At 50.5% G+C, this 12,180-nt stretch overlaps 1 protein-coding gene across 1 annotated transcript; it reads left to right on the top strand.

The window, feature by feature from the left end:
• Positions 1–555: 555 nt before the first annotated feature.
• KDELR3 (KDEL endoplasmic reticulum protein retention receptor 3) lies at positions 556–11,552 on the top strand. Its single transcript, XM_060113811.1, has 5 exons — positions 556–828; positions 5,040–5,140; positions 8,468–8,626; positions 9,653–9,905; positions 10,769–11,552. The coding sequence occupies exons 1-5, from the start codon at positions 738–740 to the stop codon at positions 10,807–10,809; spliced, it is 645 nt and encodes a 214-aa protein (XP_059969794.1). The 5' UTR covers positions 556–737; the 3' UTR covers positions 10,810–11,552.
• Positions 11,553–12,180: the final 628 nt, after the last annotated feature.

The following is a 12,180-nucleotide window of genomic DNA, read 5'->3' as shown; positions in this document are numbered from 1 at the left end:
AAGGCGGCTCTTCAAATTAACAGGTGAGAGGGTGGGGAACCCAGCTCCAGCTCTTCTCCCCACCCGAGGAGTTCCAACCCCAGGCTGATGATGACAATAGCAGTGGGTCACCATTTATGGGGGGGCTTCCAACCTGCTGAGCTCATGCCAAGCAGTGGCACGCGGGACCCCACTTCACACCAGCACGGGTCTTCTTAGCCCTGCGTACAGATGAGGGAACCGAGGCAGAGAGAGGGACCCAGTGGCTTGCCCACGGTCACGTGCGGTAGGACCCCAGGTTCCGAGCAGAGGAGGCAGAGTCCCGGACTCCCGGCGGACCCTTCTCCGGGTATGGGGGGTGGGGGCGCGGACGCGACGTGGCAGGCACCTCGCAGACACAGAGCGGCCCGGGCGGCGCGGGGTCGGGCCCCGGCCGCGGGAGGCTGGCCCAGGCCGGAAGCCCCCCAGCCCGCGGAGCCGCCCCGCCCCGGGAGCTGCGGCGCTGGGCTGGGCCGGGCCGGGAGGCGGGATCTCGGGATCTCGGGCGGCGGCGCTTCCTGGCTCCCTGGCACGGCGGCAGGCTCGGCCACGTCACCGCCCCGCCAAGAGCGCGCTGGTGGAGCGGCTGCGCCCGGGCGGGAGCGCGGAGCTCGGGGGCGCGGGCAGGGGCGCGGGACCCAGAGGCCGGGGCCGGGGACGTGGCAGCCGCCTCGCCCGCCAGAAAGTTTCCCAGGAGTTGGCTGAGAGCGGGCCGGACCATGAACGTGTTTCGTATCCTGGGCGACCTGAGCCACCTCCTGGCCATGATCTTGCTCCTGGGGAAGATCTGGCGCTCCAAGTGCTGCACGGGTGAGGGGCGCTCCGGGCGGGAGGTGGGGCCCCGGGGCCGGAGGGCCAGCCCCACGCCAGCCCCACGCCCCTGCTGCAGGGCTTACGGGGAGTCTCCTGAATGTCTGTTGAGGGTAGGGACTTCGGCTTGGGGGTGCTTGAAACTGTTTTTGCGCAGCTCGGCTTCTAAAGAAAACTTAAAATTGTACCATATCACAGAAAAAGGACCCGCGGAAGTTACGGAGGGAGGATGGGCTTGCGCCTCCATTGACCGATCCCCTCTCTCCCCTGCTTGGCGTTGCCACTGCTAGTTGGAAGAGGAGGGGGATAAGGAGGAGGTGACACCCCCTTTGCTGCCCAGGAGCAGCATCCCTTGGGGCCCATTGTTCTGTCTGCCCCCACCCAGGGTGGGGACCGGGGCGCGGGAGAGAAGGAGGAAGCGGCTCCAGACCCTCAAGGTCTTCTCTTTTCCTGCCCCCACCACTATCCCCTCCCCCTCCCAGACTTCCCCCCTCCCCCCAAGTTGGGCCCTCTTTCCTCCCCAGCCTGTGCCTCAGGCGGCTATGATGTGGCAGGAGGGGCACCAGCCAGGCCCAGGTGGGCATGGAGCCGCCTATGAGCAGAAGCGCAGGGAGGGCGGGAGGGGGTCCCCCTTTTGCCCAGCAGTCTGGCCGCCCTGCTAGGCGGTTGGAGAAGTTTCAAGGCTGGACTGGTGGTGGCCAAACAGACCCAGTGTATTAAGAGGCTGCCCGAGCTGCCTGCAGCCATCTTTGTCCACTGGTGTCCTGGAGGCGCCTGCCCTGTGCTTGGCACTGGGGTGAGGGGATACAGAGAGGTGCCCAGGCTCCTTGTGGGCGCCAAGGAGGCAGAGTGGACCCCTGGAGGCTTCATGGAGGGAGCAGCTCTGTGCTGGGTCCTGGAAGACAGGCAGGGTGTCACCCAGGAAGGGTGTGTCGTGTCACAGAGGGCAGGGCATGTCCCAGGAATGGTGAGCAGCCCGATTTCGGGGTGGTCCAGGAGGGAGGTGAGTCCAGGGGGGTGGGTGGTCATATGTGAAAGGGCCTTGTCTGTCAAGTAGGGAGTTGGGACTGGGAGCCAAGGAAGGTTCGGGAGCAGGGCAGGGACTCGGAGGGGCCCCTGGAAGCTGTGTGCGGAGGCTGAGAGAGGAAGCAGAGCGCGTCGTGGAGGCTGCCGGCCAAGGGGGCTTGGTTGGGGGGAGAGGTGGGTGCCGGTGTGAGGGTCATTGCGGAGGGAGTGATGCCAGACCTGGAGGCCATTCGGGTTTGGGGTCTCCAGGGAAATGGGCACTCACGGGCCCTCAGGTTCCCACTCAGGGGAAGTGGGCCAGGAGCCCTGAGAGAGGCTCCAGTGAGAGGAAGAATCTAGGTTGGACCTGTCCCTGCCACTGGAGGGCCCTGGATGGGGTGAGCAGCCGTGACCAGGAGGGGGCTCTGTTCCCCATCCCACTCTGCCAGGCATTGTACCAGGCACCTGGGATATAACCGGGCAACAGGCAGAGATCCCGGCCTGGTGGAGCTGAATCTATCAGTGGGAGACCGCCAACCAGCTACAGTGGTAGCAACCGAGTAAACGATACGGTTTGTCAGGGAAGCCAAGTGCTATGGGAAAAGGAAAGGGCAGGTGAGCAGTGGGGCCTGTGTGTGTGCGGAGAGGAATCAGCACAGGCCTGGTTGAGAACGGAGGGGGTGAGGTTCCTGGATGCCAGCCGTCAGCCCCGAGGAGCAGGGCCTGGTGTGACACCCCTGTGACCCAGCCCCGAAGGCAGGAGACTGGAGCTTCATCCTTGCTCTGCCACGGACTCACTGTGTAACCTTGGGCCTCAGTTTTCCCATCTGTCAAATGGCAGGAGGTCTGTACCTGGCCAGTGGGTCCCCTGAGGGACTCTGGCCAGGTACTGGCTCCTGTTTCCCTCTGTGTCCTGGGGTCTCCATGCGCAGCTTGCTTTGGTGGAAATTATTCACTGCTTTCAAAACAGTGTGAAAAAAGCATTGTGCTCAAGACCTCCAGGGCTCCCAAAGAGGTAAGGAAAATGTGAGTGAAGCCCAGGGGCCTGGCAGGCTGGCAGGAAAGAGGGGAGGAGTGGGGAAAGGCCGAGTGAGGGGGTAGCCAAGCATCCCCCACTAGAGCCGCCTGGACCCTCCTGAATGGGGCTGAGGAGCCCCCTGGCCAGACCTCAGTGAGGGCTCAGGGATATGGCATAACGAAAGGCATAGCTCTGAGCTGGATCAGTATTGCCTCCTGGACTCGGACCCCCTCCCCCAGGGGGCTCCTTCACCCACAGCCAGCCCCACTGCCAGACCCCCAGGGAGGCACTCGGCTTCTCATTGAATCCTATTCAGTCCTCACGTCAGTCCTGCCCCATTTTACAGATGAGGAGTATGAGGCTCAGGGTTGCCATGCTGGTAGGAAAGCTGGCAAGTGGACCCAGCCCTCTCCAGAATATCAGGGGCTTCAGCGGTGTTCATCCTCAGTCGTTAGAATTGTCCCCTCTCCCCAAAATGTCCCTCACCAGAGGAATAATTAGAAAAGGCACAGATCAGGCGTACAAAGGAATCAAACCCTGAATCCGGTAATGTCACTTCTTGGTGTCAAACTCCCCAGTAGATCCATCACAGTTAGAATAAAATCCAGGGGTGAGGGGACAACGGTGAGAGAGGCTCAAGGATGGCTCTTGGTTTTCTACCTTGAGCACAAAGGGGATGATGGTGGCAGAAGGAGGACAGAAGACAGGAGAAGGAGGGGGTTCAAGGGGAGATGGTGGATTTAGTCAGGCAGGAATATATAGGTCAGAGATCCAAGGAGAGTCTGGAGCCAGAGGGTCCCTTGTGTGTGGGATGGGATGGCAAAGGGACAGAGGGAGAAGAGAGGTAGCCCTCTGAGGATTAGGTGTTGCGGAGGACAGGAGTGGCCAGAGGAGGTGAGAAGCCAGCAGTGTGGACAGTCACAGAAACCTGGAGAAAGGTGTGGTTGGGAGAGACGGAGTGCTCAGCTGGCCCTTGAGGGGTTGGGTTGGTGAGATAGAGTTGACGTTTGGATGCAGAAACGTGGGCATCAGGGACCATGGGAGTGGTTTGGTGAAGTATTCAGACTGCTGTGGGCTTAATGGGGCAAGAGAAATGGGAAGCAGGGCAGCTGCTTGCTTTCATACCCAGGAACCACCTCCACGAAGTATCAAAGTGGGCAAAAGTGGACTAAGGAGCATGATGGCTAAATGTAGCCTCGATTCCTGGATTAGAACCTGGAACAGAAAAAGGGCATCAGCGGGAAAACGTGAAAAGTCTGGAGTTCAGTCAGTAGTGCTATACCAATGTCAGTTTCTTCGTTTTGGCAGATGTTCCGTGATTATGCACGGTGTTACCATTAGGGGAAGCTGGGTGAAGGGTAGGACTCTCTGTACTGTCTTTACAACTCTTCTGTAAATCTAAAATTGTTTCAAAATAAAAAGTTTAAAGAGACCAAAGCAGATGAGGAAATAGCATGGAAAGTACGAACCCAGTTTTGTCAACTTGATGTGTCCATATGTGTCATATGTGTGCACATATGTGCTGTATGTGTGCACCAACAAAGATCTGGAAGATCGCACACTCAGACTTTGGGATTCAGGTGATTGTTGCTTTTTAATTTACATCTCTATGTATTATCTGGTTTTTGTTTTACAATGAGTAAAAATAGTCATAACTTTTATAACTAGAAAAAAAGCTTTTTTAATCTTTAAAATTTGGAAAAATAAAATAGAATGCTCCCCTGGCCCTGTGCCTTCCTCCACCTGCTGTGGTCTCCCTGGTGAATCAGCACCTTGTAGAGTTGGTGAGTTGTTCTCCAAAAGATGGAGCTCTGGGGATTGTCAGTGGAACCCTGGGGGTAGAGCAAAGAGGAGCCTTGACACCCACTGTGAGCCTGACTCCCCCCATCCCCACGCCCTCCCCAGAGCAGGAACCAAGGCAGGCGCGCACAGGGGCCCTGGGAACTTGGTGTTCATGTCTTGATTTGGAGACTGAGTGACAGATTACAGCCTAATGAGAGTAATAGACTCAAGTGACCCAATGGGAAGGGGTGTTTCCTGGCCCTCTGAGGGTGACAGTGTCCTGGACAGGGTGTCATTATGAAGTGGACACTCTGGAGGCCTTTCCAACTCAGGCTCTGGGCTTCTCGAGTGTGTGTGAGCCTGGCTGTCTGTGTTCTTATTATCTCCTGTCCCCATCCGGCTACAGGCATCTCCGGGAAGAGCCAGATCCTTTTCGCTCTCGTCTTCACCACCAGGTACCTGGACCTGTTCACCAACTTCATCTCCATCTACAACACAGTAATGAAGGTAAGGGAGATGGGCAGCCATGGTGGGGGGCTGCCAAGCACCCCCCAGACGGTGAGACAGTATACTTGGGGACTCAGGCTGTGGAGCCAGGCAGACCTGGATTTGAATCCTGGCTTTGCTGTTAGCAGCTGTGGGACCTGGGCTTGGGCAAGGCTTCTGGCCTCTGTGCACCTTGGTTTCCTCCTCTACAAAATGAAGAATAGGTGTACTTACCTCAGAGGATTTTGTTGTGAAAGTTAAACGAGGTAATAAATGTAAATACACAATAGCTGTCATATATTAAAAACTCAGTAAAGGTTAGCTATTATAATGGTTAAAAAATAAGCAAAAAATCAAACACGGTACCCTGAGCTTTCAGAGAACTTATTCGTCCATTTATCTAACAATTATTTATTGAGCACCTACTGTGAGCTAGGTATCTGAAGGAGATATATGAGGCGCCTATACTCACAGAACCTACATTCTAACTGGGGAGACAGATAATAAAACAAGTAAGAAAAACTGGTTAGGGATAAGGCTATGCAAATAAGTAAAATAGGACGATGTTTCCTTCAATTATAACGAAAGAAGTTTTAAAAACAGGGTTACATGATAGAGAAGCTATTTAGGGAGCTATTTAGGGAGTGTCATCAGGAAGGGCCTCTCCAAAGAGGTGACGTGTAAGCTGAGATCTGAGTGACACAAGGAATGAAGCTCAGAGGAGGAGCATTCTAAGCAGATGGAATAGCTGATGCAAAGACCCCCAAGACAGGAACAAGCTTGGTGTATTCAAAGGACAGACAGAAGGCAGGCATGGTGGGAGCTCAGCAGGTGAGGGCTACCTGCTGGTGGTAGGGGTACCGATAGAGGGCTGGGTGAGGGCAGATGATCCAGGTGAACAGTTTGGATTCGGTTTTGCCATGGGAAGCTGTTGCTTTGAAGCTTGGTCCTGTTTTATAGACGGAGAAACCTGAGCATCTCTCAGCCCTGGGCCATAGCTGTGAGGTTTGGTTGGGATGAGACATTTTCTGAGATTTTAACCAACCATACAACACAGTTTAGTGGAAGGAGCTCAGGTTTCAGAGTCAGTAAAGTGGGATGTAACGGTTTGGATGCTGGTAACAGAGACTTGAGTTATTTTAATAAGGTAAGGATTTATTTTTATCTCATTCATAACACAAAATCTGGAAGTGCGTAGTCTAGGGCTGGGATGCCATTCCTTTTAACTTTCTGCTCTGCCAGCTTTAGTTTAACCAGCACTTGAGCTTGTTACCTGTGCAGTTGCTCAGAAGGGCCTTATGCTTGGTTTAATGCTTTGCTGTTGCCATTTTGAAATACTTATTTTTTAACAAGAAGCCCTGCAAATGATATAGCTAGTCCTGAATGTGATATCTGTCCTCAGGTTTGCCTCAGAGTCACAAAATAGGTGCTAGAGCTCCTACCATCACATCACATTCAGGACAGGAAGGAGGAGGAAGGGGAGAAAGAGCAATAGGGTGCCTGTCAGCCGGGTAAGCCCTTTTTAAAGAGCTTTCCAGTGACTTCCATCTGCATGTCACTGACCATCCTTATCTGCAAAGGAGGCTGGGAAATTAGTTTTTAGTTGGGCACATTGTCTAACAGGAGTCCTGTTTTTAAGGAAAAAAAAGCTACGTGGGAGGAATCCTACCTATCTTGCAGGGCTATTGTGAAGATGACATGAGATAATCTGTGTAATGTACCTAGCACCCAGAAGATATTTAACCGAAAGTGAGTCCTCTTTCTCTATATCAAGGATGTCCCTTTGGGATTCTGGGCATACTGTTCCTGGGATTGGTGGAATGGAGGATGCTGTTACTCGTGCGGTGTTGAACTCAGTGTGAACTACAGTCTGAGGTCCTGAAATCGTTGTCTCCTTAAATCCAACACAGAAGTAGCAAACACCACCTGCTTAGTTTATTTCTCTGCCCAAGGGTCTGACTTGGGCAGTCCTGGCAGGGATTGTAAACCCAGCCCTTGCCATGGCTGAATGAGGTCTCGGATCCTCAAAGAGGCCAGTTTCCAAATTTGTGAAATGAAGAAGTGATCTCCATTTCATTGATTCATTCACTCATTCCAGCATTTGTTTTGTGCTGGTCCCTGAGTTAGATTCAGAGGTGGACAGGGCATGGACCCACTTATGGAATCTCCTCTCCTAGGGGAGACAGACTGGTGCACAGACATTTACAGAACATGTGCTCACAAGCAGCAATGAGTATCTTTACATGGGGGTATGGTGACACAGAGCATGTGTGCCTCGTTCTGGTGAGAAAAGACTGAGGAAGTAACCTGAGTTTTGAAGTGCAAACATTAGTTTTCTAGGCTAGTGTCCTGGACCAGCAGAGCAGTATCACGTATGAACTTGCTAGAAACGCAAAATTCTCAGGCTCGCTCAAACCTACTAAATCAGAAACTCTGGGGGCAGGGGAAGGGGCAGCCATCTATATGATTTTGATGCACATTCAAGTTTGAGAGCCTCTGGCCTATGTTAGAGGCCAGATCATAAAACCATTATATGCTGGAGGACAGCTACTGTAGTTAGAAAAAGAGCACTTTTCTGAAGGATTGATGGTCAAGTGATTCAAGTCTTTGTGGAAGAATGCTCTCAAGTCACTGATGCAGATCCAGGAAGTTGAGGCTTTAAGAGCCCTGGGGGCTTCCCTGGTGGTGCAGTGGTTAAGAATCCGCCTGCCAATGCAGGGGACACGGGTTTGAGCCCTGGTCTGGGAAGATCCCACATGCCGCGGAGCAACTAAGCCCGTGCACCACAACTACTGAGCCTGTGCTCTGGAGCCCTCGAGCCACAACTCCTGAAGCCCGCACACCTAGAGCCTGTGCTCTGCAACAAGAGAAGCCACCGCCAACGAGAGGCCCCCGAACTGCAACGAAGAGTAGCCCCCACTCGCCACAGCTAGAGAAAGCCCGCACGCAGCAACGAAGACCCAATGCAGCCAAAAATAAATAAAATAAATTAAAAATAAATAAAGAGCCATGGAATGCCACTAAGTCCCCCGACAAAGACCAATTCTGGTTTTTTTTTTTTTTGCCTAACATTCCACAGTGAGAGGACGCCTGGGCACCTTTGAGTCTTCATGGTAGCACTATCAGTCCCAGTTAGAAGCATGGAGTTACTTAACAAAAAGGTCATTAGCTTCAGATTCTAGGTTCATTGGCCCAAGAGAAATGTGCAAGCACACTTCACCTTTTCCACCTTAAGGCAGAACACTAGCCCTTGGGTTTGGTAGGTCCCAACTCAGGGTGGCTTTGAAGCCCAGCAAATAGGTTGGGAAATGACTTTATCGATTCCCATGTGTCTCTCTCCCTTTTTAGGTGGTTTTTCTCCTCTGTGCCTATGTCACGGTGTACATGATCTATGGGAAATTCCGGAAAACATTTGACAGTGAGAATGACACATTCCGCCTGGAGTTTCTTCTGGTCCCAGTCATTGGCCTCTCCTTCCTTGAAAACTACAGTTTCACTCCTCTGGAGGTAAGGGAAGGGACCCAGAGTACTAATTCCCAAAGGTAAATACACTCCCTAAAGTCCTTACCTCTGGACCCTTGGTAACGTCTGGGCTACCTTTCTGCCACAACCATGGCCGTTACTCTTGTATTGTTATAAGTTTAGAAATTGCCAATAAGCTATTGACAGTGCTCCTCTTGAAAATGGACACATCTAAATACTCGTGTTCATAAACAAAGCAGGCATCACAGCACCACTTAAGACTAAGACCCTCTGGCTTCCCTGGTGGCGCAGTGGTTGAGAGTCCACCTGCTGATGCAGGGGACACGGGTTTGTGCCCCGGTCCGGGAGGATCCCACATGCCGTAGAGTGGCTGGGCCCGTTAGCCTTGGCCGCTGAGCCTGCGCTTCCGGAGCCTGTGCTCCGCAACGGAAGAGGCCACAACAGTGAGGCCCGCGTACCGCAAAAAGACTAAGACCCTCTGTCCAACTGGTGATTAGTGGATATTAGAGCACAGTCCAGACCCAGATTTCAGCTCAGGTCTGGCCTCTGACCCAAGAATCTTTGGGGCAACAAGCATTTGAGGAGATTCTGATGGTGGTGTTCATCGATTCCATTTTGAGAAACCACAGCCTCAATTAAAGCAAGTTTGTATGACAGAATTCTCCAATTAAAAAATATGTTCTATGGCAATGTTCATGCTTGTGAAAACAGCAGTATGCTTGAATCTCTTAAAAATATTTTTTATGTACAAAGAAAGGGATGGAATGATACACTGATGAAAATATTTAAAAATTTCAAGAACATGATTCTGGGAGTTCCCTGGTGGACTAATGGTTAGGATTCTGGCTTTCACTGCCGTGGCCCGGGTTCAATCCCTGGCTGGGGAACTGAGGTTCTGCAAGCCACGCAGAGCAGCAAATAAATAAGACCTGAATAAATGGTGAACTAGTGCTTCACTGTATTCTCTCCAATAAACATTATTTTAGTAACTAAATTCTAAAGATGGCCCCTTCTTGATCAGCCTCCTCTGGCTACTTCTCTTTGGCTCAGATCCTCTGGACTTTCTCTATCTACCTGGAATCAGTGGCCATCCTGCCCCAGCTCTTCATGATCAGCAAGACTGGAGAGGCTGAGACCATTACTACTCATTACCTGTTCTTTCTTGGGCTATACCGGGCCCTCTACTTGGCTAACTGGATCAGGCGGTACCAGACTGAGAATTTCTATGACCAGATTGCAGTGGTGTCTGGGGTAGTACAAACCATCTTCTACTGTGACTTCTTCTACTTGTATGTGACCAAAGGTAGGTGCTGCGAGAACAGTGTTGCTGGCACTCAGTTACCAATGCAGTCAGTGTTGGAGGGGATACGGAAGAGAACAGAGGCATGTCTGTGTGCCCCTCATGGTGCTTACATTCTAACATGGGAAGACAAATGTTTTCAGGAAACTCTGTGCCATGAAAAAAAATACAGACCAGTAGGATATTTTAGGTATTATGCAGTGTACCGGGAAGACAGCTGAGATAACATGTGACAAAATACTTGGGTTAGGAAAATATAGGACAAATACGCTCGAGAGAGAACAGCTTATGTGTAAGCCCCAAGGCAGGAACCAGCTTGGTATGATAAAAGGACAAAAAGGCTAGTACTGTCAACTGTAAACCTAGATATGGCAGGTCAATGAAGATTAGTCACCTAGGGCCTCAGTTATGTCAGGGTAAGTCAGTCACGTTGCATTCTAACCACAAACGGCAGCAATTGGGGTCATCTGAAAATCAATCCACCAGCTGCTGTGTAGGGTAAACAGCAGCCAAAGCAGGGAGATGTTATGGAGCAGTTGGAATTGTCCAGGAGGTGGTCATCAGTGGAAAGAGATAGGGACCTTTCTCGAGAGTGGAGTTGATAGGAACTGTCAGTGCACTGGGTGTGAGGTGTGAAATAAAGAAATTGAGGACAACTGCTAGACTCATGGCCTGCCAAGAGAGGGAGTGGTGGCATCAGTGTCCAAGATGGGGGTCAGTGAACCTGTAGTTAACCTGCAGAGATGTTTCCCCTTGGCTTTAACATCTGAATACATACTGTGAAATAGGCATTAGATACTAAGATTATGCACAAAGTTATAAAAGAGTCCTTTCACGAGATACTAATTTCAGTCATTTTCTTCTAGTCCTTAAAGGAAAGAAGTTAAGTCTTCCAATGCCAATTTGAAGGTCCTCAAAGATGTTCTACACCTACACCTTAACATGGACACGAAGCAAACTATTTGAAGTGTTCTCCTGGGTGACTTTTACATGACTGAGACCAAATGTTAAAACTGAAGTCAGAAAAATGCTTAGTGTGGAATTCAGCAAAGTGCTGATCATTCTATCTAGAAGACCTTCTCATCAGTATCTCCCTCATAGAGGTAATTAAACCTTGGGCCAATTACATAAGTATGGTACCCTCACAATGTTAACTGGACCTTCATAAAAAACCTTAGGTGTTTAACCCATGAATGGATCAAGTCAACTATTACTCTCTAAGGCCCTAGTGTGAGACTCATGCTAAGGAACAGCCAATCCCAATCTGGAAATATACCCTGCTGTGTATAAGGCAAAAGCCCCAAATGAAGATCACAGACAGTCCTAAGTATCAGGAGTGTACTGTTGTGATTAATTTTACTTTCCAGGTAGGAGACCATCAAGTTTAGGGAGTCAAGATACAGAGGTGATATGACAGGTGGGAAATGTTATGAGGAAACAAATACCCCAGGCTTTACCTACTAGGTACTGTCTTGTTGCTTCATGACTCAAGTTTTCGCACTAAGAACAATTAATCCCACCCCACCTTGCACATTTTTAGGTGCTAAGGTGTTAGTCAATCAACATGGTCTTGAAGCCAATAAAAACTCATAAGAGACTGTCACTGGCCTGTAGTCAGAATTTTTTAAGCAATAAAAATCTCACACCTTATTGTCAAGTGTTTTATTTATACCTACAAAAGAAAACAAGATGGTATCAAAAGGACAATTTACAAACTAAGAATAGTAACATAAGCTCTTAAGCTCTTAGCATCCTGTGCCTGAACATCATACATCTACAAATCTTTCAAGTCTTAACGCAACAGGAATGTGTTCAGAAACCAGCAAGGACATAAATAGAGAGAGCACTGATCCCAAGCAAAAGCCACCAACCTTTTAGATGAGAGAAGTCCACACAATGAATTGTTAGGGAGGGACTGGGGAGAAGCAGCCCCACAGCTTAATATAGAAATCCTTTCCCTAAATGAGTTTCAATCATGACTACATTAGCATCAAATGAGGATTCTTCTGCTCACATTCTGAAGCAAAGGCAGAACCTGAATTATGAGTGGCAGACATAGAGGCAGAAGACTTAACTCTGGAGCTATACAGGAAAAACTACTAGATTTCAGCTGTGCTCAGGCCACAATAGCTGTTGAGTTTGGGGATATGCTGTTATTCTGACTTTTATGATTACAACATCCCTGGTGGAAAAAGGAAAGCAAGCAGCAGACCAAATACTGCTTGCTTGCCCAGAGACCTTTCCCGCAAAGGGATGCTTTCAAGACTTGCAAGAGAGT

The sequence above is a fragment of the Mesoplodon densirostris genome, chromosome 11, assembly GCF_025265405.1.
Source record: "Mesoplodon densirostris isolate mMesDen1 chromosome 11, mMesDen1 primary haplotype, whole genome shotgun sequence".
Lineage (NCBI taxonomy): Eukaryota > Metazoa > Chordata > Mammalia > Artiodactyla > Ziphiidae > Mesoplodon > Mesoplodon densirostris.
This window is presented reverse-complemented; position numbering and strand designations above follow the sequence as displayed.